The sequence below is a fragment of the Etheostoma spectabile genome, chromosome 8 (assembly GCF_008692095.1).
Source record: "Etheostoma spectabile isolate EspeVRDwgs_2016 chromosome 8, UIUC_Espe_1.0, whole genome shotgun sequence".
Lineage (NCBI taxonomy): Eukaryota > Metazoa > Chordata > Actinopteri > Perciformes > Percidae > Etheostoma > Etheostoma spectabile.
The window spans coordinates 9,546,298-9,573,263 of NC_045740.1; the positions used below are offsets into that span (position 1 = coordinate 9,546,298).

At 39.8% G+C, this 26,966-nt stretch overlaps 2 protein-coding genes across 13 annotated transcripts in view; both read right to left on the reverse strand.

Annotated features, from left to right (window-relative positions):
* Positions 1-11,008, reverse strand: part of mctp2a (multiple C2 domains, transmembrane 2a) — a 33,899-nt gene extending 22,891 nt beyond the window's left edge. Inside the window, exons 1-9 of the mRNA XM_032523886.1 lie at positions 8,790-11,008; positions 7,396-8,276; positions 6,451-6,510; positions 6,257-6,368; positions 3,696-3,838; positions 3,516-3,592; positions 3,301-3,415; positions 3,172-3,195; positions 249-425 (exon numbers count right to left, since the gene is read on the reverse strand). Of these exons, the coding sequence (XP_032379777.1) occupies positions 249-425; positions 3,172-3,195; positions 3,301-3,415; positions 3,516-3,592; positions 3,696-3,838; positions 6,257-6,368; positions 6,451-6,510; positions 7,396-8,265 (1,578 nt within the window). The 5' untranslated portion in view covers positions 8,266-8,276; positions 8,790-11,008. The remainder of the gene's footprint in view (positions 1-248; positions 426-3,171; positions 3,196-3,300; positions 3,416-3,515; positions 3,593-3,695; positions 3,839-6,256; positions 6,369-6,450; positions 6,511-7,395; positions 8,277-8,789) is intronic.
* Positions 11,009-11,689: 681 nt separating this feature from the next.
* Positions 11,690-26,966, reverse strand: part of mef2aa (myocyte enhancer factor 2aa) — a 63,603-nt gene continuing 48,326 nt past the window's right edge. For 5 of the 12 annotated variants that reach the window (XM_032523203.1, XM_032523209.1, XM_032523202.1 and 2 more), the window contains 7 exons: positions 26,283-26,496; positions 22,410-22,451; positions 18,858-19,042; positions 17,413-17,436; positions 15,765-15,894; positions 15,484-15,607; positions 11,690-15,293 (listed from right to left, as the gene is read on the reverse strand). In XM_032523203.1, coding sequence (XP_032379094.1) covers positions 14,957-15,293; positions 15,484-15,607; positions 15,765-15,894; positions 17,413-17,436; positions 18,858-19,042; positions 22,410-22,451; positions 26,283-26,496 — 1,056 coding nt within the window. In that variant the 3' untranslated portion in view covers positions 11,690-14,956. The remainder of the gene's footprint in view (positions 15,294-15,483; positions 15,608-15,764; positions 15,895-17,412; positions 17,437-18,857; positions 19,043-22,409; positions 22,452-26,282; positions 26,497-26,966) is intronic. The other 7 variants (XM_032523211.1, XM_032523206.1, XM_032523212.1 and 4 more) reach the window with 3 other exon arrangements.

Below are 26,966 nucleotides of genomic sequence, written 5' to 3' on the forward strand. Positions count from 1 at the left end.
ACAGGGAAAAGTGAGTGGCAGCCTTACCCAGTCTAATGAGCTGCCTCTGCCATGGCCCAGTGAGCCAAGGTGGAGGTGAGTCACTGACAGGCACCTGCTGTGAGAGAAGCGGGGGAAGTAAGAAATAGGGGCTGGGAAGAAAGACTTGAAGTATAAAGAGCAGACATTAAAAAGACAGAGTAGCATGAGAAAAGTGAGTGTAGGAGAAGTGGGAAAAGAGAAAGACTTTTAAAAAAAACTAGTCCAACCTTGCTCTTGTACTTCTGATCACCAAGGCGAAAGCGGACATAAATGTCCCCACGGCCATACTGTGGCAGGTCCTGTCCCTCCACCAAGGTGATACCAAGCACCCCAGTCCATATCTGGTTCTTCAGCTGATTCCTCTGTGTCTCAGCTGGCCGTGGGGATAGTGCGGCCTGGTTCTGCTGCAAGGCAAAGATACACACAGACAGTGACAGTTTTTTTTTTAAAAGCTCCATGTGTGGAAGCTCTGTGCTCTCCACAATGTTTACCTGTTCCTGCCTCAGCCTGGCACCTCATCATGTTCACAGAGTGCGTGAAAGTAGGACAAAGGTCCATACTATACAGCACATCTATGTTGGAGCACATTAGCACATCTCTACTGACAGGTAAGCCACACCATGGAGGCTCCTGGAGAGCGAGAAAGAGAGGGACGTCAGCGAGAAGCCAGATGTCCCTGGCTGTGACAGTCCCACTCATCACTGGCTTCCAGACTGAGAGTGGGGAGGCAGGACACTTGGCATACTGCACAAGAGACAGCAGGCAGCAGTGAGTAATGATGCAAACCGCACAGCTCTCTCATCAGCAAATTATGCATACATGCAGTATGTATGGCCAGCACCAGTTTACTGCATGATGGCAAATTCATCCACTATTTATTCAACCAGCAAAATAACAAATACTTTCTACTTAAGTGAATTGAGAGAACTCAAATAGATGTTGTGCATTTGAGGATTCTTTAGAAATCAAGGACAAGCAAACCAAATAATCCACTTCTCCTGTTGTGTCTCACAGAGAGACTGAGAGAGAGAGGCCTTGATATGTTTCCATCTTAGAGTTCCCCTGAGGCCATGCGGTGATAGGCCAGGGCTGTAAAAACAAACAGCAGAGAGGTTGTGTAGGGCTGACTGTAATTAAAGAGCATGCCCGTAATCTGCTCTAGCCTCTTTGATTGCCCAGCTCCTTCGACTGCCCCAACAACGCTGCTTCAAACAGCCCCACTACTACTCCCCTGCCACTCCGGCCCCTCCTCCTCACTACGGGGTCACAACCCACATTGCCACCCAATCCGGAGGGGATCAAAGCACATCTCAGGGACCTGAATTAACATGGAATACCACAGGCACAGCCCTATAAATATCAGCTCTTTCAAAAGAAGAGGAACAGAGGGAGTGGAGGAGCGATATAAAACAGGCCTCAGCCAAGTCATCCCAAGTGTTTATCTTGGACACATTTCTATCTCAGCGGCCAATAAAACAATTCCACTTAACTGTAAGTGGCCCCTAAAGAGAATCTATTCCTGGTCCTAAAAGGGCTGTGCGATTGCTTCCATATGGTTGGACAGCATGGGGACAAGCACGATGAGCTCAGACCCAGGTCCATTTGGCTGGTACCTCAGCGCCGTCCATCCACAGCTGTGATATTACATCCTAACATCTGGGTTATTGCCCGCTATGCCTGGGAATTATCAGCATTGCCGATCTTAGGCATCCCACACTGGCAACATGCCTCGAACAGCAGATCCCCTCTCCCATTTCTCCCATACGCCCTCTTGTTTGAAACACTATCACAAAGCAGAGTTTTACTTAGGCACTTGCCATTCCCTGTCTCTGTGGTGGTAACACAGAGGGAGAAAACGATGTTCTGGAAGAGGGGGAGTGAAGCTGTAAGAGCTGGCTATTCAGCACTTCCAGGATAGGTGTTAAATGCAATAAGATATTGTACGTTTGTCAAAAATGAAATGGTGAAAAAAATGGCATTGTTACATTGTTAAATTAGCACTGTGATTTAGGCAGCAGAACATTGTGAAGAGTCCCATCACACATTTCTGTCTCCCTTAGAGTATCTTTAACCATCTGTAGCAGATAACCTACAATGTGTATGAAAATGGCTTCATTCCTTTGTCATCTAATTTCAAATTGAGATTGTCTACTGGACCATCAAGAGACTGAACAGTGGCAGATGTAGTGACTACATCGGTGTGAATATAAACCCACTCGCTGCAGTGTGAGTCCCCAACAGCAACCCTTCTATTTCACTCTGAATCTAATTACAGCTGCAATATATTGAAAACCACTTGAGAAGAGATGGAACTTTGTTTACTACAAAACCAAAAACTGCTCTATAATATTCATTTAAGGGCTCTTTCATGACAATGTATTCACTCAATATTATTTTGGTTTTGGATGTAATATTGTACCATGTTTTTTTCACAGCAAATGCTACACCACTGATAATAATAAGCATTGCAAAAAAGGTTCACTAAAAAACACAAAAGAAATAGGCTGTGCTGAAACCAAGGTTACACACAAAAGCCTGAGTCCAGAGCATACCTCTCATTCTTTGTTGCCCCATAGTACAGTCAGTTACTGCCCCCTAGTGCTTTAGATCAGGATAACCATGAGCACTACCGTGGAAATGACAAAGTTGAACTACGGATGGCATTCTGGATATTTGGAATTGATTAACCCTTGTATGGTATTTGGGTCAAATTCACCCATTTCAAATTAACATTAAATTTAAAGTACATTACATTTTTTTCAGTACATTGTCTGTGATAAACATGTATTCCTGACTCAATTCTGAATTTTTTTCTGGATATGACCACTTATGTTTTTTCCATGGTGGATTTTTAAAATTAATTATAACCTTATGACAAAAAACAAACCACACTACCATTTTTAATTGTGTTCTATTAGAGACTGATTGCATTCCCTAAACATGTATGTTATCTCAATTGTTTGTTAATAGATTATGAAGTAATCTATTAAAAAAATAAAAAAATAAAAATTATTTGGGAATTGTTTTTAAAACCCCAAATAAGTCACGGGTCAATTTGACCCAAGGGATACAAGAGGGTCCCTAAAGTGAAGACAATACAAGGGTTAAGTTATGTTAAAATAGTAAATATAATGGTATAGAAATCCATACCTTATTCTTTCTTGGTCGCCATCTCTATGGAAAGAAAAAATACATGTTGATAAAAGACTAACAATTCAGGGAAGATTGGGGACAAAGAACTGCATGAACAAATACTGCTTATATCAGAAATATTCTTACAGGGCTTCTTTTGATGGTGGCATCTCTAAACATTAAGCAGACATCAACAAGAATAACTCCCATGTCATCTTCTTTACTTTTTGGATCGTCAAGACGCAACTCCATTTCATAGGTTCTGTGTAGATACAGAAAGGACATGATGAACTGATGACCACCCTTGGATATCCTTATGATAATCTATTCCCTAAAATATAATATTAAAATGTATCCCTCACTTGTATAATTGAAGATGCTTTAGGGAAATAGTGCTGGAACCCATGAACTCATCAGCAGTTCGATTTTTATCGTAGACCTACAACAATATTAGAAACATGATTAAGATTATTAATTGAAATAGTGTGCTCTGATACAAGACAACTTTTACATTGTAAGTAAACTTCTATTCAAACGCCTACCCGAACTTCCACGACATGCTCTCTGTCTCGAAGAGGATGGGAGAAGGACTCATTCCACCGTGGATTCAAACTTTTATAAACCACTTTGCATTTATAAAACTGTTTTCCTTCAAGTTTGAACTTCACATAAGGATCACTGGTCCCTAAAATTAAATACAAGAAAGAGAAAATCAGAAAGATAATGAAATGTGGTAAATACCTTCAAATCTATGATGAAAGTGAGTAACTTCATGCAAACTATGTTTTCTTTTTGTGGAACATATTGTCACCTATAAAAATCTACATTGTGTATGAAAACACACACACGCACATGCATACATACACATACACACCCTTCCCCCATACTGGTTGCGTGAGAGACTGAAATATGTGAGGAGGAGGTGCACCCCACACATAGCAAAAACAGAGGGATGTAGCTGTTTAATTATGAAAGAGTAGAAACACTCGCCAGCATGAGGCAACCATAAACCAAAATCTAGAAGCAACCAGTGTTAATCTCCCAAGCCTGTTAAAAAAGTCTGTCTGCGAGTGAGGTGGGGGTATGGGACTTCTTTGTTTCTGCGATTGCATGCAGATTGGCCAAAAAATAAAAGCCAGTCCCATGCCTTCATTTGTATAGGGGATAAAGGGGTGCTTGAGAGAGCCTGCAGGGAGGCTTGAATCATATGACAAAGGCCCTGTGGGGATGGGCTGTCAGGCCTGTCAGCTCCCCACTCCAAATGAACATCTCGCAAAGGAAGGCAGGACCCACAGCAGCTCCACCCTGCCAGCCTGTGACAGGGAAACCTCCAGGCAACTTGACAGGAGGAGAATGTGGCAGCTAGCAAGGAGAAAAGCTCTGGCATGACTGAGAACGGTGACGATGGAAATTAATGGGAAAAAGGGGAGAACAAAAACCAAGGAGTGGGGGCTGGTGGCGTGGGTCCTTTCAGAATATGTAATGACAATGTATGCCATTGGTAAACCTTTGGCACGGTGTTGATTGTTGGGCAAACAGTGGAGAGACAGGGGGCGTGTGGGGATTGCATCATCATGGTGCCATCTTGTCAGGGAAAGTAAGGTCTCAACTAGCAGGGAGTAGGGCACTGGGCTTGGAGGGTCTTCTGCCACCAGGCACAAAAAAAACAATTAAGCATCATTCCAAGAAGGAAGTCTACACTATTTTGCTGTAAGGTTATTTCCCAAAGCTATGGGAGCTACAACAATGTATCCATCCATCCATCCATCTTTATCCGTTTATCTCGGGTCGGGTCGCGGGGGCAGCAATATATAATAGTGGTTAAAACAACAGCATAGCGAAGGGTTTACATTTTCAAATACAGGATTGCTTTAGCTTTGAAATACTGTCAAAACAATTGTCATTTATGGAATGCACTTATTAATCTGAAATGGCCAGTGTTAACTATCCTTTTCACTTAAATTAAAACTAACTAAAGTAAAGAAATTGCCAAAAAAATGTAACGTAATAAATAATGTATTTCCTCCTCTGGCCACCTGAGGTCGTTGCTCTCCGTAAGCACACTCTACTGGGCCTGGGCGTCAGGGAGGAGTCAAGATCAGTGGCAATTTGTATTACACAATGGTGTCCCTCTGTCCTTCTTTTTTATAGATCTACATCATTGATCAACTCTCAAAAGATCGTCCTGTTATGAAAATTTGTTTGAAATTAAATTGTTATTTGTTTTATTATCTTTCTAAATTGATGCTTGTAGTTTATACCTGGATATGACAATCAATTGCAAGATATTTACAGATTAAAATGCACCACTTTAGGATAATTACATTAACAAAATAATAAAAAATAATAATACAAGTTTAATGCTCCCATAGAAAATCAAAGACTCATTTCCAACATCAAACCTAAAGACATAAACAAAATAATTAAAAAGTAAAAATGGGCCTGTAAATTTGTGATTTGGGATATGATAAGTATTCCTCTTTAAACAATACAAGCCACAAGCTTTGTTTTGAAAAAGCCCATGAGCCATGAGGGAAAGAATTATGACCATCTGATTTTCAATTCAATTTAGCAAAGAATCCACTATCATACCATACCACACCTAGAATACCATTTCAAAATAGAAAAAGTTGCAATACCAGCAGTTTAATGTACAAGTCATGTGTTCTCAGGACACAACATGATTTCTTTATCCCAGTCTGCTTTTTGTCATACTGGTCTGACTGCATACTTCTCTAGTGTTTTTGCACCTACTTGACAAGACACGTCATCCTCATTAGTAAACACATGTGTTAACTGAACACAGCCCATCTAACACAATGAAACAATTCGCATTCAAAACTTTTCACTGACTGGTTTATAAACACAGCAAGATTAACAAGATGTTAATGTTCTGTATTTATGTGCAGTGTTTCATAGAGGGCACACAACACAAAAGGAACTGCATTCTTATAGAATGTAAAATAAAACGGATAGGGAATCTGTTGATCTGCACTGACCCAACCACATTTTTTTTTTTAAATCACATTTAGAAGAACTGTTTGATGTTAGCTTATAAAGACATAGCATATTTTTATGGATCGCCTGCAGGGTGTTGACCTACCGGAGCGCTTGTCTCGGATGACCAGGTTCCTTCCCTGCTTTAGGTTGATGTTCAGGAGGTATCTCTGGCATGGTTCAAGTGCTTCGACGTCAGGCCCGGCTGTCATAAACGGCTGTGGAGAACAACTCACATAAATATATGCATTCAGACTATTGCCCATACTTACTTCAATGGGCAGTCTAAGGAGTACTCACATAATTTTCAGGAGGATCTTGCATGTTTTCGTCAAAGAAATAACTCGGTCCACTGGAAGCCTACATAGAAAACGTTTGTAATGACATTTTATGAACCATCAGAATGCAAAAAAAATAAAATAGTACAGTCAAGCTGAGAGGGCTGTGTGTCTATGGCTTTAATAAAAAAAGTTGTTGTTTTTACAGCAGTAAAAATGTTAGGCATAATGAGATATAATCAGTCTTTTTGTGTACTTTTTGTTAAGCACTCCACGGTACATTGTGTCTAACTAGTAAAACAGGATTTTTGTTGCTGGGAAGCATCTCGACAATAGAGGGCACAATTGTCTTAGTTTCAGCTATACCCAAGGGCTGTATAAAGTCAAATCTCATGTGGTCACTTCACATTTAACACGAACCATAAGAGGCTCTTTTTGATATGTAGCACCAGTAGAATGAATAGTTACCGTCACAATGGGATATAGAATATACACTATGTCAACATGTCAGTACTACAGGGATTAAGTGTAATAAAACCACAAACCTAAGCTCAGGTTTTGAAAAGAAATATTGATTTCATGACGTTCACCATATAAGAGGCTGAAGATAACTCTCAGCATAACAGCTGAAGCGTGTGAAAAAAACCAAACCACACTATTTGAAAGTGAAATTAAAGAATGTAAATATGACCGGTGTAAGAATATATAACATGCTATTGACTAGAGCACTAGAGCTAACATACTTTTATCCAATTCCTATGGGACACTTTCTACAACAGTAGGGGCTCTAAAAGTGAATGTACAGTATATGCACCTTTCCATCTCTTTGTTTTATCCCTGTGAAAGGATATCACTAATTTGACATATGCATACAAATTTAAAATAACACACATTATATGCAAACTTCAAATAAGAATAGGTTTGTCTTATTATACATTTAGTAAAATAAATTTGTAATTTAACTGACCTCTGTCGTTTCTTCTAGCTCCTCCCCAGGCTGGGCTTCTTCTAGCAGAGCATCTTCCGTCAAAGCGAGAGAGCAAAGTTCTCGGTCAAGATCCTCCGAGTCTGTTGTCCAGGGCATGTTGACTTGCTCCTCACTGGGACTGCCACAGGAAGGAGGTGAAGAGGTACCATCTGCACTCTCCAAAGAAGTACCCTGACCATTTGCTCTGGTTGGTGGCGGAGTTCCTTTTTCAGGTGAGGACTCTCTATGCTCAAAGGCTGTGATCCTCTTTTCTGTGTAAGGCTTCATTTGTTCTCCCATTGAGCTTGCTCTAGCCAATACTGCAGCAACGTTAGGCACTATGGCTACTGGCGTGTCTTCACCAGAGAGATTCCCTCTCCCTACAATGTCTGGGCTTGTTGGAGGTGCATTGTTAAAAACGCTTCTTGGTTTAAGAATAGGGTCAAAAGTAAATTCAGGTGCATTCCCCATGGCTGTTTTATGTGCCTGTTCATTTTCCTCATGAAGGTTCTGTGTCCCCACTGTTGAACTTATTCTATTCAAAGCAACAGCTGTGCGATCTATAGGAACTTTGAGTCTACTTTCTGGGAAAAGGGGTCCATCAACGACAGAACCACTGGCAACAGAATCAGTATCGCTCTCACCACGGGAGTTGCTTAAGGAGAAGGCATCAGAAGGAGTGGACACCAGGACGCTGTCTGTACAAACTGTTTCAGCTGGCACAAACCTTAGGTCTGGTACAGAAATACTGCGCCGATAAGCCAGCTTCTTTCCACGCTTTCCAAAGGCCTTCTTCCCTGGCTTCTTCAGGTTGACCAACTTAGTTTTGAGACGGAAGTTCTCCAAGAAGTTCTTTTTCTTGACATCCATCTTGAGTGAAACTGTGAGAATAAGATCCCTTGTGTTAGATGTGTACAGGCTTAAGAAAATGCACCAAGGTGCCCTATCTGCAGTACACTCAGTCTATACAAAATTATATCAACTACAAAGGCCAAATTTAAAATGTATTCAAGGTGGCCATTGATCAATTTTAAAAGCATATTTTTTCAATTCTGTCCTAGTACATTAGATTTCCTGTCTGACACCTGACTTACACCTCTAGGTGGTGTACAGTAGGCCAAAAAAGTAGTAACACAGTGGTAGATTAAGCGCTTCAGAGGATTTTTCACCATACACAGACAAAAGTAAAGTCAAATATATTGTTTGTCTGCTATCTAGGGCAATTATCTGCCTTAACATATTGTAATAAAACACAAACAATGCCTACCTATAACTACATTAAATCAGCAAAGCCAAACGTTTCTCAATAAACTACTTTACCTAAATAATTCCACATGACATTACCTCCTGGATTATTCTACAATAATTTAGACAACAAAAACATGATACTATACCTGTCCAGTCGACCTCCACCGAACAGCTAGTTAACGCCACAGACTCAATCAGTTTCCACTGAGAGCACCAGTAAATTTCAGAGGTAGCACAACCATCATCACTATGATGTCAATAAGGAAGGGTTGCAGGCAACACAACATGTAGTTAGTGCCCTTTCCTGCTTCCAGACAACTTTTAAGGCAGGCAATTGGTGTAGAGGCTAGACTGGTTCTAACTAGCCATACCAGTCGCACAGGGTGAGTTTCGACTATGAGAATGTTATGAGTGTTGACCCAACCCAACTCCTACCCAAGTTTTTTTGTGATGGATAGTGCTGTATGACTTTATGTGGCATCAGAAAACCTGAAAATCTGACAACAAATATTAAGTATATCAAGACACAGTTGCAGGATATTAAATGCACACAGAAACACCAAAACTATGATGAAACCGTTCAGCTCACAGTACAGCAAGTTCATGAGCCTGTTTGTTGCATGTCTATCAGGCTGTTTACTGTTGATTTGAATATGTATTTGCATTTGTAAGGCTTATTGTCTGTTTGAAGTTATGAATGCATTACAATTTCTCTAATATGCGTTCTCTTATAGCTCCAAGTATTTCAGAAAAGTACTTAATTCCATAATCTATCCTAATTCTAAAATACAACTGTCCTTCTTATTTGTCCAAAACGGTCCCAAAATACTGCTGATTGATTCTACAACATGACTGAGGGATATTAAATGTTGGCTATCTGTTTGTCTTATCTCATTTCTGATCTTCAGTCCAAATCTGTCAGTCAGTGGCTGTCTTGTCATACCAAACTCCATTTCTTTCACCCAGCCCCATATTTGTTTACAGTGGAACATGGTTTAGCTTAAGCTCGTCAAAAGTTAGCATTTGTGTTTGCAAAGTATAAACTTTAGCTTTCTGTCCACACATTAAAGCTAATGCAACAGACCCACTGATGTTCACACTCTTTCTCCTTATCTGTGCCTAACAGTGGAGACTATATGACAACAGATGTGTTTGAGTCTGGACTGAGTCTTGTTCAATATTTGCTGATGTCTTAAGGAGATCAGGCCCACATGAAAGAACCTCAACTTGGCTTCCAGTTGAAAGGCAGGGCCAGGGATCCAAAACAGGACAAGCCCCTATGGCAGGTGGCCTGTCGCCCTCCTTCTCACACAACTCAAAAAGCCCAAAACCCTGCATAGTTACTCTACACATGCACACTGGACTTGTGCCAGCTTACAGCACAGCTGGTCTGATGGACAAGAAGCCAAGAACATGCACTTTGGGACAAATATACTGAGTGATGCACATGCAAGCCATACACTGGAAAACAACCATGAAATACTGAAGTTGTCAACTACACAGCTAACCTAAAGCTCTTGTTAGTCTCACAGTGTACCGGTATGTTTTCTTACTCAATTTAATTGAGTTAAAATATAAGTAACCTCCCAGCAAACACATACCCTTTAGGGAAGGTTCCCTAAAGGTTCTCTGAAGGTAAAACATTTTGGAACCCCCTGGAACGTTCTCATAAACTTGTTTTGTTCAACATTTAAAGAACCTTTAGGGAACGTTTACTAAAGGTTCTCTTAAGGTTACATTTTTTTACCTTCAGCTAACCTTCTCTGAACGTTCCTTATAGGTTCTGTTAAGGTTATTTTTGTAGAACCTTGAAATAACCTCCAGGGAACGTTCCCTAGTTAGCTAACGTTAGGTTAGTGATACCACAACTGAGAAAATGCAAATAAAATTCAGCATTCAAAATTGAACTTCAGCAAACAAATGTAGGCCTAAGTAGTGAAATCTACTTAAACACATAAAGTGCTTAAACTTTGTATAACTTTAGCTTGAATTAGTTAGCAATGCATCATTTTATAAGCATTCACAATGTTTCTTACCTTAGAATTTAATTGTTATTTTACCATGAGTTACATTTTTTTTGTTTTTTAAGTGATGAAACCCTTCTAATATTTAAAACAAATTATTTTCAGGTTATACCGTTAAAATAACCTGCTAGCTACGCTACGGTACCTGGAGGTTAGTTTTAGCTAGCTTAGCTAATGTTCTAACGTTGTATAGTGTGGTCCAACGTTGGACCAAGACCATCTATCTGTAAAGTGTCCTGAGAAAACGTCTGTTATGATTGGACACTGTAAAGGAAATTGAATTCTCTCCAGTTGTTGGGAGTCGTTGGCTTTAATGACAATGCGAGACTATTGGTTTTCCAACTTACCTTTACCTCAGCTAACAAGATATCTCAACAACCACAACCACGACATCAACAACAACCTACAGTATTCTTCTGTGCTGATTGTCATTGGTGTTGATGCATTGATTGGATAATATTAGAGTGCCTTCTGCTGGCGATGTTGTGGACATGCACGAAGTCGTTTTTCAAAACTGTTCTAAAAGGGAAATGTCACTAGATGTCACCTGTAGCCTAAAACATAAATCGATTTTGCTTGCATTTGATCTGGATACGCATCAATATTACATGTAGTCCAAAAGAAGCTAAAAAAAAGTCAACTACACGGTACAAATTTTACGGTTGGCCTATACTTCATATTTTAAGAAGACCTACCTACCACTAGTTTAGATGTAAATATTGTTATTTTATCATACAGTTAATAATTACTTTGCAGATCTTGAAGCTTACATGTAAATAATCCAATTATATAATCTGATACACATAGTGATAATACTTTTTCGACTTTTACTTTTTTTTTGCTTGAAATGAAAAGTGTTAACACTGTAGTATCCTTGTACTACTACTACTTTTACATAATTATTTAACACCATATTGAAGTTTGTAACACTGTGTGATGGACAAGGGCAGTGTAGGCTACTAGTTCATGCAGTAAATAAAATGAAAATTCTAGGCAAACTTCAAAGATGAATAGACATTGAGTTCAGATTGAGCATACACTGAGGTGTTTAATAAAGTTGACAGTTTCTACTGTTTGGGACTTCACAGGAGAACAAATTCTATGTAAGAGTTGTTTACTTCATTTTATACAGAATAAGAGAGATAATCTAAATTACACATTGAAAGCCAATATTTGTACTTTTGTGAATACAAATTTTGTACAACAATATCTACCATAGTATCTTAATTGTTCAATAAAAAGTTCACTTGAATATTTATTGTATGATGAAAATAAAACACATTTAAGGGAAAGAAAATGTAGATGAACTTAAAATCTCTTTCGATTTTGAAACAAATGATTTCATTATTGGCAACAAAGTCCAGCTTGTGCCGCCAAACGGTCTGAGCATTCAAACCGAAAACAGCTTCTTTAGTTAAGTGAATTATCAACTACAAACACATACCAAACACGTTTATAAAAGCCATGAAGCAAAGCAGTGTACTTTTACACAGCAAAGTGAAGAAAGTCCTTTACAAAGGTTCATTGATTACCCTTTCCTTTCACATTCATCAGTTGTGCACAATTTGGACATGGACGAAAAGAGCAAAGTGTATCACAGTTCATTCACCGTGCATGTTCTTGTGCGGGTCTTTTCTGAGAAGAGACAGGTCTGGTCAAGTTTGAGTAATATCTTGCATTGGCTTTTTTTTTTAACCAAGAGAAAATAAAATAAAAATGGTATATATAATTTGTCTTTGGGATAAGGCATTTCCTAACCGTGCATATAGATATACAAACTACAAAATTCCCTGATATGTTATCAAGTGCTAAAGTATGTGCTCAACTATGAGGTGGTGCTGCCATTACAGGCAGACTATTTTAGTTGTAGTCATTTATTATTGCTATTTTCACCTGCTGTGTTAAACTGGATTACATTATGGATTATTATACATCATGTAAAGTATATCAACCAATGTATATGAACATGAAGAGATTGCCCCAGGGTATTCAAATCAATCATTTAATAAAATGTTTAATATGTAACTTGTAGTCCAGCAACCTGTGGCACTTCAGGATAACAGTCAATCCTCAGATGCTCTTCTTCCTGATGCTTTGTGGAATAAATGTCACCTGAAATGACATCATATTCTGTATACTATATGTTGTGTGAATTGGAGCAAAAACTGCATAGATCGTTGTATATTGTATAGTGAAAACTACCATGGAGCTGATGATGGGGCGGAGAAACCTCAGAAAGACACACAAGATATGCCACGGCGAATGCAGAGTGATGCCTTTCAGCAAACATCTCATATGAATGTGTGCAATCCAGCAGTGAGATTGAAGTCATTGACAATGACATTGCGTTGTTGTTGTTGTAATAAATCAGCTGCTGAATTATTTGCTTCTGTGATGATGGAGAAGAAAAAAGTCACAGCCCCTTTTTCCCCCCTCTGTCTCTGCACGGTGTGATAACAGGGTCGCACCACTTTCAGCGTCACATGACTTTAACCCTTTCAGATTTTCAATTTTCTGGCTCCTAAGGTTCCTAGGCATATAGTAGTCTGCCTAGTAATATGGAATTTATATAAGATAAAATGTTTGGGGCCAATTAAGGAAACACATGAGTGTTTTTGTACATAATTATGACTGACTGTAATATTTACAACCACATATGAGCAGAGGCACGATTAGTTTTGTGTGAGGCTCAGCAGCCATTTCTACCATGTTTATGTCTTCTGCTGCGATTCAATGAACCAATAACAGGATAGTGGAAAGGTGGCATGTCTTTTCAGTTGACAATAACAATAGTTTATTTTTCATTATGGGGCTGGGACCTTGGGTTTGAATGCTGGCAGTGTATTCAGCAGCTGCTGGTATACAACTACAATGGGAGGGAAGAAACCCTGTTTCCCCTAGCCTTGTGGCTATCCTTCACAAATTTGAAAATAGTGGAACCTCAACCTCACAGCATTGTTATTACAATGTATTCAGGACATAACAGGTCATCACTAATAAAGAACAAATTGACTATCTGGAAGTAAAATACATGGGAGGTTATGTTGATAATTCAATTTAGAAGAGATTACAGTAAAATGAACAAAATAGCAAATATTGACCAGTGAATGATGTACTATTTAGGGGTCTATTCTTGTAAACTTGGCTGTAATCCACAAAAATATACTTTTCTTGAAAACGGTGGTCGTACAGTACTTTCAGTATGTACTCACCCCCTGGTGATATATATTAAAGTCCCTATTTACACAACACAATAAACTGTTTGGCTCAAATTATCAATTAAAACAAACAGAACAGCAAATTTTCATGGCTTTAGATATCGATTCAAGATCTGGTTCACACGACTTTACACTGTTTGCAAGAAAGCACAACAAAAATAAAACTATGATGAAAGAAATGGTGCATTGAGTGAATTGTTAGGTAACTGTAGCAACTGTACAAAACGACACAAAAGAACAGCTTTGGCTTATATTACTGATGAACTGTTACACAAATGTGAACATGTTGATGTTCTCACCAGTTCAACTGGACAGGTTCGCATTATCTTAATTGCACATGTATATATTCCACTCTTTTAAATTATAAAATGAATCGTTCGTCATTATTGCAATAAATTCTGTTGCTATTTTGTTTTAACTTTCAACAGTATTGTTTCATTTATTCACTAAAGTTGTCTCAACTGTTGCAATTATTTACTGTGTAATCAAAATGACTGTATATAGTCTTAATTAACTCCGTGTTCTCTGTATCAATAAATTACAAGAGGCCACTTGAGATAAAGGTATTGTGTGGTTACAGCATGATTTTAAAAGATAGTTCTTGCAGTGAACATCATATGTAAGGGTCCTCAGCCTGAAAGCAACACAACTTTCTCTGATTGTTTGCAATTTGCGAGCACAACAGCAATACAGCAACTACATGTAAGTGTCTGACTAGACCAGTGACTACAATAATCTACCGCCTATTGTTTAACAATATCCTTTGAACATCTTTCTTCTGCACACCTCATCTGAATTGCACGAAGTACCTGATACCACCTGCTTGTGAATATAATTCAGTCCAGCTAACTGAGATTTGTTTTTAAATCTCACTGTGTCAGTTTGAGAATTTAATTGTGATATGTCCTGACACGTCCTACAACATTTGCCACTCAGTCTTACAAATTGAAATGGAGTTGAATAATAGTATAATAATGATAGTTCTAAGGACCCTTGCTCTTTCCTTTATCTCCATGTCTAACCCCTCCCCCTCTCTGACTGGCTGGTGACTGGAGGCTTGATAGGGGCTCTTTATGTCACCCATGTGTCCATGCGCAAGCGCTTGACTGAGGGGCTCTCCCTGTCCTCAGAGCCAGGCGGGGGTCTGCCCAGTCCCAGCGGGGAGTGGAAGTCTGGCCGGTGGTCCTCACGATCGCTGCCGTCGTAAGAGCTACAGGAGGAGCTGAGGCTGTCTGCAGGTGAACGTCCCAGAACGTCCTGTCGGCTGGACCCTTGCTGTGGTTGCTGAGAGGGGAAGCCAGATGGGGTGACACGCTCCCGTGGCGGCGAAATGGGCTCGGACTTGATGTTTATGCTCTGGCTGGTGTTGATGGAGAGGTTGGAGCCCTGAGGTAGGTGACCTCCACCACTGAAGAAAAGATAAGCATGATATTTTGTGTTTAGTCCACAAAATGACAAATGCAAGGTGCAGAAATGTGAAGAAAAAGACAGGAATATGTAGATGTGTGATTCAGCATGATATCACAGTGCACAGTACGTGTTGCTTTTATGTGAGGGTGTCTGGAGAGTGTGCCTTTGTTTGGAGGTGTGTAACTCACACCAAAGAATTAAGAGCTGCCTGGCCCAGTTGATGCTGTTGCCATGCCGACATGGAGCCCAGTGAGAGCCCAGGAGAGCTGAAGCCCTGTAGGGAAGAGATCTCTGCACTGCTCAGGGAGAACTCTGTAAAAAACAAAAGCAGCCACACACAGTGAGAACTCATTTCTGCTACAACACAATCTGCCACTGAGAAAAGAGCAAGAACCAACAATGTGAAGTACAAATTGTCGCGGCTAAGGCGGTTGTTTTCAGACTGAGGGGAAAGCCAGGCCAGACTCACCAGCAGGGTTGTAGGAGGTGGGCATGCCCGAGTAGACCAGGCCCTGTGGGGGTAAGCTGGGGGTGGTGACAGACACTACTGGAGTGGCCAGCGATTGAGTCGACTGGGAGCTGCTTATCCTCTGGGTATTCTGCAAGACACAAAACATAAACAAAGAAAAAGCATAAGCCCATTACCAGACCAACATCCCGCTCTAATACTGTACAATGGACATATGTTCTCATATTTATGACATTTAATTTAGAGCCTACACATTTTAATTTGTGATTTACTATACATTTGGTGGTAATCAGGGATATAAGTGTAATAATAAGTGCGGCCACTAGGTGGTGGTGTAGCTTCATGGAAGTACATTTTCTAATTCATTGCTATTCTTTTATGGAAAAAAATAGGATAAATACTTTTTTTTCTGATAGTTTACTAAATATATGTGTATGTATATAACACACTGCAGATATACTACTATATCTGCATATATATATGCCATATAAAAAGGGTTACCATGGGTTTTCAAAGTGTACAATATTAAAAGATTTCAGTAATCACAAGAACCAACATGCAGCTACAGGCACAACAAATTATTAATCAGATTTACAACAATCTGCTTAACAAGTTTACTTTGTTAAACATGAAAAAGAACACTGTTACAGGGATAGTGCAGGTTAGAAACGCCTTTCACAGCATTTATTGCCTGACCATTTAGAGTGTGAAAATCTAAATGAGTCTAGTGATCAGTTTTGCTCAAATCAAATAAACAACTCTTAACTGAGAGAGTGCAAAGGAATAATCCCAGAGTGACGTACAGTAAAGCTCGAGTGGTTTTTAGTGCAGTGACCGGCATGCAGTCCACACAAACACACCTACAGAACACGCTGTGGTCATGCAGCAAACTATGCTATGAGCTACAAATGTACACACTCCAACTCCACTAATCAAATACAGACAGTTTAGAACAATACTGTATCCCCAGAGAACAAAGGAATAAACATATGTGCAGCTGCCAGCGGTTACGTCTGAGGCGGCGTTGCATCATGATCTAGTTGATGGCTTCCTTGCATTGTTCCAACACTCTCCAGCCAGATGACTTCACCAAACCCTCAAGTATCTCACAGCATGATGTCATTTAAAATGATGTAATCTCCTAAAAAATATTTAGATTTCTACCCAGCCTAATCCCTAACCTTTTCATATTGTTATAACAATATAATATAATATAATGGTTTTAAAAAATATAACATTAATTAACACGTAGCCCCCCGCTCTCGCTCTCATTTTCACACACACACACACACACACACACACACACACACACACACCACACACACACACACACACACACACACACCACACACAACACACACACACACACACACACACACACACACACTCCTGGTGGTATATGACTAACATTGACGTGTTGGGTATGAAGGAGCCAATTTAACAGGCTGAGGCAATTTTCACAGGCCAAACCCAAAACATGCAGTGACAAAACGTTTTATTTTTTTAATATTTTTTTTCAAATGTATTATTGCTGGCAGTTCTAAGAGAGCCAATCTCCGGTTTGAGTACTGCCTTTAGTCTTGCATGTGTGATTACCGGAAGCATGTTCACATTTTAGCCATTTGCCCAGGCATCTGTCAAAACTCACCAAATCCATTTCCTCCTCCTCCGACTGCCCTCAACAGAAGAGAAGAAGAGAGGGAGGGTTACAGAAAAGAAACAGAGCGCTTGTAAATCGCCCTGTATAAGTGTGGATGACTTCTGCAGTCATTGTGAAATCACACACATTTTACGTCTATAGTCTGTTGTTTTACTCATGTACCAATCTGTCCAAAGCATGGGGACCCGATTAACTTGTCTTTATCTTGTAACTGATGAAGAAGAAGCAGTCAAATCCTGGACAAATGCCAGTGAAGTTAGGAACAGCAAAAACAGAATTATCCTGGACATTGACTAACACTCATCTGATTCTAAATAACACTGCAATCATCTTGTAGTCAACAGAAATTACATATGAAGTTTCTTTACTGGTACCAACAATGACTGCATAGTACTTAGTAAGTGTATTTCAAATCCTCCTTGTGCTGAAAGAGTAACCAGAAGGCCATCTTCCATCTTTTCTGTGCTGTGGGACATACTGTGACCAGGCCAGGGCTGTCTTAATACCCACACTCAATCAATAGCGGCAGGAAGACACGACAAGGGCGACAAGATATTATCTGGCTCACACCCTGGGCCCCTGATTAAGTCTTCATCTACACTCTGTCACACTGAGATGTGATTAATTTAATACCATTATGGCCTAATGACAGGCTGTCTGCAGACCTGCCACAGCCAGCGCCCTCCACAGCCTCCACCAGTGCAAAAGAACCTACCTGCCTCACCTCTTTCAGACCTCTTACTACACAACCTGTCCTGCTCTACCGATTCCACATGCCGACATGGTAACACACAGTTATTTAAAAATTGCTCCAGGCTAGTTGAATCTCCGGTAAGGAGGAGCACCCACAGTAACACAAGGTTTATTTACCAAACACAATCATTTTCCTGGAGTGGCTCCTGTTGCTGGCAACACTATCAGCACACAAAGTTGGAAATAGAATATTTGCTGGCTGCCGTCTGAAAGTCCCACACTTGTTTGTTTTTTTCCAAATGTTGATTTATGACCAGGGGAGTTTAGCCTCAGGTGTTTGCTGTGGTCAGAGCGTACTGCATCTTCAGTATTACAATTAGAGAAAGCCTCTCATTTAATTGTGAATACTAGAGTGCGAGTTATGACTGGGCGGCAGATTCTTGTCTCTGCCCATGTGTTAACAAAGACAATAAAAGAAGAATGCAGCACATGAAGATCGTTGCTCAGGTGTGGCCTGCACACTGTGAGTGAGTCCCACTAGGCAGATAAAGATTTAAACAGTCCTTTGCATGCTGCATTGATGGGATAATATCAAAAATGGTCGTGGCAAAATCCCACCAAACATTCTGCTATGAAAGTCTTGATGACACTAAACAAAGTTCTGGTTTGCCCTGCAGCAGAGACACTTAAAGGTACTTGAGCTGGTGATGCTTGTGTGCAGTGGTGTGCTCCGTACTCACCAGTGGGGGCATCATCCCTTTGCTAGATGGAGGGATAACAACCCTTAGGTCTGGCTTGCGGCCTCCCATTCCCATGTTCCCTCCAGGGGGTGGTGGAGACTTGGTGGGCATGACTTTACCCAGGCCATTGCCGCTGGGTGTGCTGAGGACGCCCGGAGAGCCCCTTGGGTTAACAAAACCATTCCCTGTGAGGTACACAGCGACAGAAACACATCATCAAACTATGGACTGTGACTGACAACACTCCCAGTCATCAAGCAAAGCTCTCACACAGCGTTGTTTTCCAGCTTGCAGCAGCATGCAGCGCTAAGTGTTTCCAACCCTCTGGGAAGTTTTAATAGACTTGGATAATTATCCTGCACATTTACAAAAATAAAATGTCCATTTCAAAATTGATGAGCCTTTTATTTTTATTGTGAATGATTACATCAAAGTCAATTCTTTGCATCTTGGGAGGAGGAGCAGTTCACTGACAAATGTACTGTGACTGTTTAAAAGAAATAGCTGAAGCCATTACAGTGGAATAAAAACAGTAAAAGATCTCTTGAAGTTGTTTTTATACTGTGCACACAAAGTGAGACTCTTGATTCCACATTTCCACTCTGATGTTTCATGTCATCGTCATCAGTCATTTCCTTTTTTTGAAAAGCGATGAGTCCCCACCAACTTATTTTGAGAACTCCCATTCACCTCACTCCCGCTCTATCGCCGGACAACCATCCCATGCAAAGGCTCAATACTATCAGTGGGTGTGGAGCTGACAGACGAAATTCTCTTTGATACATACTTCAAGAAATACAAAGACATTTCCACATTTCCACGGTGTTACATATAGGTGGTACAGTATGTAACACTTAGTATGTCTTGCATTGATTCATGGCACAGTTTTTAGATACCATACCATATTGTATACAATAATTTAATATACTGTACAAATGATTTTTCGAAATACCATCCCCAAGAAAAAGTATGTATTATAGTAGTATCTATGTGTCATGAGTATATTTGTGACTTGGATTACAAATGTAAGGATTGTAATAAAGCATTAAAATAATGCATTCTGAAGCAAAACTACAGTGCCAAAAATGATCCCTTACACATTGCTAGAACACTGTAAACTGCATTCACTTAGTATTTAGACACATTTTTAAAAACAGGTTTCAGAAAGAGATGAATTTCTCTTGTTTGCAATTGCAAAATTCTGTGTGACTTTTGATTTTGCAGATTCCACCAAATCCACGTGAATAAAAATGGGCAGTGACTTCTTATGGGATATAATAAGTTTACTTGATGTAAGCCCAAGTAGAAAAACACTTTACTTTTACAATATATACATGTTAAAATCCTAAAAAAAATACAAGGGAAAGAAAAAACGAATGGCGTCTAGCACTGCATCGACAGATTACTAACACTTCAACAAGTTGCTGACTTCTCCATTGCGTTCAGTGTATCCCAGTAAAACACAAAGTGTGTGCACAATGAGCAGGCTCTTGCGTAGGAACACAATGAAACAATAGCCCCTCTGACGACAGATAAGGACAGCAACAATTCACGGTCAAATAAACAGTTATGAAGCCGACAATAGTATCTCACAGCTGAATCAACAGTATATACAAGCAGCAATTGCCGTTGGTTCTGGCTTTGATCATACGAGACTTGGCTGCTGCAAGAAAACAATGTTTACAGAATTAGCAGATTAAATGTCCGAGGCCCCTAAAAATAGAAAACCTGATTAAAAGCAGTGAAGATGTCATTCAGCGGGAATGAGATGTTAGTGTAAAGGAATTGGTTGCAGCTTGGCAAGTTAAGATGTTCTGATAACAATCTGCACTTTATCAGAATTCTGCCTGAAACATTTGCCATACTGTAGCAGAGAAAGCACAGGTTTAACTAATATCATTAACCATGGCTGCATCTCAATATCTACTGCAGTAAGCCACACCAGTAAACCAGCATGCACAATACCCTAGAACTGGCAAACCTAAATTTAATACAGCTGTTGTTTTTTATGAATTACATCAGTGCTTTTTCTGCTACTGTATGATACTGTATATCAGAATGTCTGCTGTGAAAAAAGCATTACGTTAGGAAGTTTCTAACTGTATATAGAAAATTACAAATATAACAAGACAAATTCTGGTAACACTTACATTATAACAGTATATGTATTTATTTTAAGGTTTTTATTTCAGACTCTGAGGTAGGTCCATAACAAGCCTTGTGCATTATCCTTTTTGGCGTTTTAGTAAGAAATAAAATCAAGTAACTATATTAGAGCAAAGAATGATAAGTGTCTAATTTAATTGTGCGTAAAAGCTGTTACTGTAATATTAAGAAATCAATGGTGCATTTTGCATTATACAACATGACTGAAACAAGAATGTACTCACCCTGTTTCTATAACATTTCAGCCATATGCTGTGTTCACTTCTATGCCAGCATTTGCTGGGCTGATAACAGAACAACACACTGGACGCGTTTCCAGTGCATCACCGAGCAAAGCCAGATAGACACTTAGTGCTCTATTCACTGGCTAATTTACACTTGGATTAACCTATCTGACTTGCATATCTTTGGAATCTACCTCTGATTATGATGACTTCTGATGATAAATCCCACACTTCTTTCAAATAATTGCCAAGAAGTGAACACATGTCTGAACAACTACTCAGACCACAAAGTTCATTTTGAGCCAAGGTAACAGCCACAAGTTAAGACCCAGCCTTTCAGCATGGACATTTCAGTGGGCTTTTATGATGTCTGCCCGCATTCCATATTCAGACTTCTCTAACGGCTCGGTTGTGCCAATAAATCCTCTCTGACTGAAACCTGCGTGTGTTGAAAGCTGTTTTAGTTTCTGTTCATTGTCCTGAATTATTAACACAGTTTGGGAAGGGGCATTACATAAGGCCTTGTGTTTAAAACTGAAACATTCAGTTCATTTTAAGTTCAGGGGAAGAAAACACACTGACTTATTGTGCCCAACATCCCATGTGCATCAGGTTAAAAAAAAAATAGAAAATGTTTGGAAATAGATAATGTCTTGTTGAATGAAAAGATATAATAGATGTGAATCAAAAACTGTTCTCTAATAATAGATGCCTCCCACAGTCCTGTTGTTGTGTCTCAGAAAAACTAAGAGCAGATAGATGTGCAGAAGGTGATTTGTAAAGAAAAGAGGCACATGGCAACCAGGTAAATACATGTTCTTGTTGTTTTTTATACAGCGTGGCTATGACTCATCATCATCCTCCAACTCTGAATACATGTTTCACATTCAATCAACCATCAAAAAAAGAAAATAACGTTTTGAAAGTCAAATTTGCACCAACAAAATCTTGGTGCAACTACATTTTACCATTAAACTAATATGTCTACTATCTGATGTGATCTGCTGAACCTACAAACATGCTTTAAGGTACATGTGTTTTAACAGCTTGCAATGCTCCAATGTAAATGAATGGATGTGTACAGCTTGCAGACATATTGCTCAAGAGACATCTCTCTCTTAAATCCTCCCAGTTCACCACAACTTTCATTCTTAATGCTCACCAGTCAAGGGCCACAGCTTGTAATTAGGTGTAATTGTATGAGCTGTTGAAAGAAAAGATCTAATTTAGAAGTGCAGAATATAAAATGACACAAAGAAATTGTTTTTCTTTTGAAGGTGTGGTTGCTGAGCAGAGCCATTATCTGAACCAAAGACTAAACATGAACAACAATAGATGGTTTATTTTAGAAAGAACAACTGAAATGTGTTTGCTAGGAAAATCTTGCCAATAATGTTCACTGTTTTGGTAAACATAGTATGTGTGTTTGCAAGTAAGGCAATTTTCACTATCAACTATTAAGTAAATAATAACTCCTCCAGATCCCATAATTAAAACAGCTGCCATCATAACCCACATGAACCCAGAGGTTGTATGTACAGTATACTGTACATATATTATCTGGTCACTTTGAAAGCCTTCTGCTGTGGTCATAGCTGCTACTTGTGAAAAATCATAGTTATGTCAGGAATGGTCATCTGACAGCAGGGTTGAAGAGGTTTCTCCACCCTGTAGTTTCTGCTGTTCTACACACTTGGTACAAACAACAGCTGCAGCATGCTCACACTGTGCCAAACGATGATACCCCCTGGCAGCGGATCCTAACTCTACCCCGACCCAGTACCACGCCCCAAACTTAAAACGCACCCAGCGCTCTCTCTATCATGTTGTAAACCAATCTGAGGTGCTCTTCATACTTTCTAATCAATACCTAGCCAAATATCCAATTTTAAGCCTATATTCTTCTGGTAGTTTACAAGCTATGAACATTAAATATTGTACAATTACTTAACAGCATACTGCATTTAGAAATACTATATGGAGTACAGCGAGCTAAGTGCCAAGGAAAGAGTTAAACTCCACCTGCCTTCGCCTCTCACACAGCACATTGCAGCCATGACAGGCTGTCCGGTCATTGTGTACTGAGGATTTAGTTGGATGTCATGGCCCGAATACCTAAAAGGTTATGCTGGTCTAGGCATCTTACAGACCCTCTCCAGCCTTAAAAGGCCTACCAGAGTAGTAGGGGGAAACAGATGCACCTGTCAATGGAGGGAAGGAAACAGGATGAGTGGGGGCTACATAGAGGTGACAAGTTCAAAGGAAACGCGGCCTTTATTTACCTGCCAAAGTCAGTCAGACAGCTATTTGCCTCGCCGGGTTAAAGTCAGGTTGGTTTCAAGCAAAATCACCACACTGTGTGATTGCTGCTGAGACATTCCCCATCTCTCACATATGCATTTAACAAGCATGTTATACATTGCCTCTGTTGCGAGGAAAAACATATTTTTTCTCCTTCGCGTGCAGTGAAAATATAATCGGGCAAAGGCACTATCAGTCAATGATAGTGAAAACTGTCTTGAACCAATCACAGATGGATACGCAACTATCCAGCTCAGGTGCTAAGCAGGAGGCCTATTGGGCGGAGCTGCAGAGAGCTAATGAATCTCTTCGGGGAGGACTTGGGCGCCGGGCTGGAGCCCACACCACTTGGCACTCAAAGGTCTGTGGTATCCAACATGCCACCTAATGAGATGTGATATGATTAACCATCTGCATCCTTCTGTAAGCTAGCAGAGCTAGATGGAGATGCTAGACCAGACATGAAAATGTCATGTAGATCTATCTTCACAGCGCACAGATAGGGAGGCATATGGTCTCGCCAGGGTCCTAATGGTGGGAAATTTTTTAATATATGATTAAAGACGGCAACATCAAGCTGGGTTCAGCATGGTGTTTTGATTAGTTATTAAATGCAGAATTCCACTCTGAGGACACACCTTCAACAAATCCGTATTCTTTCATGGAAATCATCTACTGGAGCCTGTCTTAACAGGGAAATGAAAACTTTACATGCTTTCAAGAGATACACTTAAATCAAGCACACAAGTATGCCACATGAGCCTGGCCTCTAACTATTTTTAGCTGTTGAAATATGCTGATCCAATATGAATCATAAAAAAAAAACTATTCAGATCGAGCGGTGAATAATCAGAAAGAGGAGTTATTTTGAAAACAACCATTAAGTAAACCCCCTGTGTATTGGTAGGTGTCAGCCAATTTTGATATGTGGTTAATTTTGAATGAGGCATTTTACACCTTGTTGCCTGTTCTTCTACAGTATGCAGTGTAGCTGAATTTTGCAAAAAAACATCTAGACTGACATCATTATGTAGACTGTAATAATATATATATATATATATATAGTATATATACAGAATATATACCGTATATATTACAGTATATATCACACAAACAAACACCAGTTAAAGGGTGTAAGTATGTCATGACTGCTTGACCTTAGGCCCCTTACATCCAATGCCATTTTGAAAAAATAAAATACTCTATGTGCATTAGAGCCAAAAAACAACAACCTAGAAGTCACCTTAGGAATAGCTAAGATGATGACAACACTGATACCAAACGCATATATGTACGCTAAGTATGAAGCAAAGAAGAGATAAGCCTAGCTTAGCACAAAGAGTGGAAGAAAGAGGAAACAGCTTGCCTTTCTCTAACCAAAGTTTAAAAATCTAGCATCAGTTCTAAAGTGTTGTGGTTTTACAGGGGTTACGCCCTGTACACTAAGGCCGGCTACACACTGGCTCCGTTGCACGAGCGAGGCCTTTCTGTTGCGTGGCAGCTGTGTGGATTTTTCTATATCCGACACACCAGAAACGAGTCTGACGCGGCGCTGCTGCTGCTGCTAGGTGATGTACAAAGAGTGCTACCTCGGGACATAGCGCCAACAGATTCAAACTCTGAAAAATTGATAAGTGGGCTGTCTGTTTATTTCAATAACTTTGTGTAGATGTAAAGAACCCATATTGTAAGCCTACCTGATGTTGGATTGTCACTCAGAACATACAATATGTTGTTATTGTAGCCCATCCTATCTTTATAAATACATGTATGCATATATTTCTACGGAAAATTAAAACACTATTTCATTTATTAAGTTACTTATATTTGGATCACTCTTGTTTGTAAGGGGAGAGAGTTGTTAAACATAAATATATAGCCTACTAATTTGATTAAAGCAAGACAATGTCGGCAGTAACGACGCCAAAATAGGTTACAGAATATTTCGTTCTGTGTGACAGGTGCAATATTTGAAAATCTTTTTTTTTTTTTTTTACATTATATCTGCATTGTTGTCAAAACCTAGAGGACTTTCAAACATCAACATGTAATTTATTAAATGTATTTGTGTCATTTGCCTGGCAACGCTTCCAACACGCTCGCATGTTGCATGATAAATAAGCACCAGTTATATTTCTTGCATGCACGCGTTTTCGACGCAGCTTAGGCCGCGCGTGAGACATGCGCGTCACGCAGGCAGGAAGGAAGCTCTAACCTGTTAACAAGGGAGCCAAGCTGAAACACTCCAGTGTGTAGTCGGTCTAACTATTTCTTGGCTGGGTGAAGTAACTCTCGGTAGTTTTACAATCACTGTAAATATATATATACAGTATATAATTTTGTTGTTGTTGATGTTTTAATGTGTTAAATAAGCTTTGAAGGAGTTAATGGTTGTTGTTGTTTTTTTAGCATTGCAGAGAACAGGCTAGCTGTTTCCACCTGATCCTATGTAATTAAATGCAATTTGCCATTGCAGGATTGCTAAAGCTTTAGCTTTCATGATATGCTAGGCTAATGTCCTCCTGGTTGACTAGCATCAGTTCTCACCAGAATTGTAAAATTGTTCTACAAACACAACATTCATGTTTTTAGAATAATTAGAAAGGTAATATAATCAAATGAAAAAAAAGTACACACAAAGGGGCTTTAATCAACTAAATAAATCCTGTTCTAAGTGGTCTGGATCCTCCTCTGTACACCATTGACCAATTAGGGTGGGTTGCTGTCTACCAACCTGCATTGGTGGGCCTCTGGGGTCCTCCACTTGAGCCCACATTCCTGTGCAGAGAGGCCTGTGGAGGGGACAGCATCCCACTGTCGCTCAAAGAGGCCGCAGCTGCTGCCAGGGCTTGGCTGCCCAGAGTCCCTCCTGGCTGGTACATGGCATTAGGATTGGACACGGGCACTGCCACATGCATGGAGAAGTTCTGCTGAGGCAATGCTGTGGGCTACAAGAGGGAGACAAACACACACAGAGGTTTACACACAAACACAGTCAAAACCACTCAAAGATCTAATGCTGAGTCAGATGATCAGTGGTTGTCATGGCATCATTCACAGAGAGCTACCCTTGGTGTGCTTTAATAAACAAGGATACACTGTGCATTTTAAACACGGCAGCTGAAATATAACAAAATACTGAAACATTTCTGCCCCACGTCAGAAGGGCTATTGAGTGACACCATACTGTATAACCGTCAAAAAAACTGTATTGTCATCAACATGATACATGCAGAAACACACAACTCTTCAGTTCAACACAGAAAAACAAAAAACATGCATTCAGGTGATCACTTTGGCATTGCAGCAGTCAGCACTAGAGACGTACTTTTGCCTTTTGAAACACGTGTTTCTCAGCACAGCAGAGAGGAGTGGCGGGGATTCACAACTACAGGAATCGTGACTCACTTGCATTTAC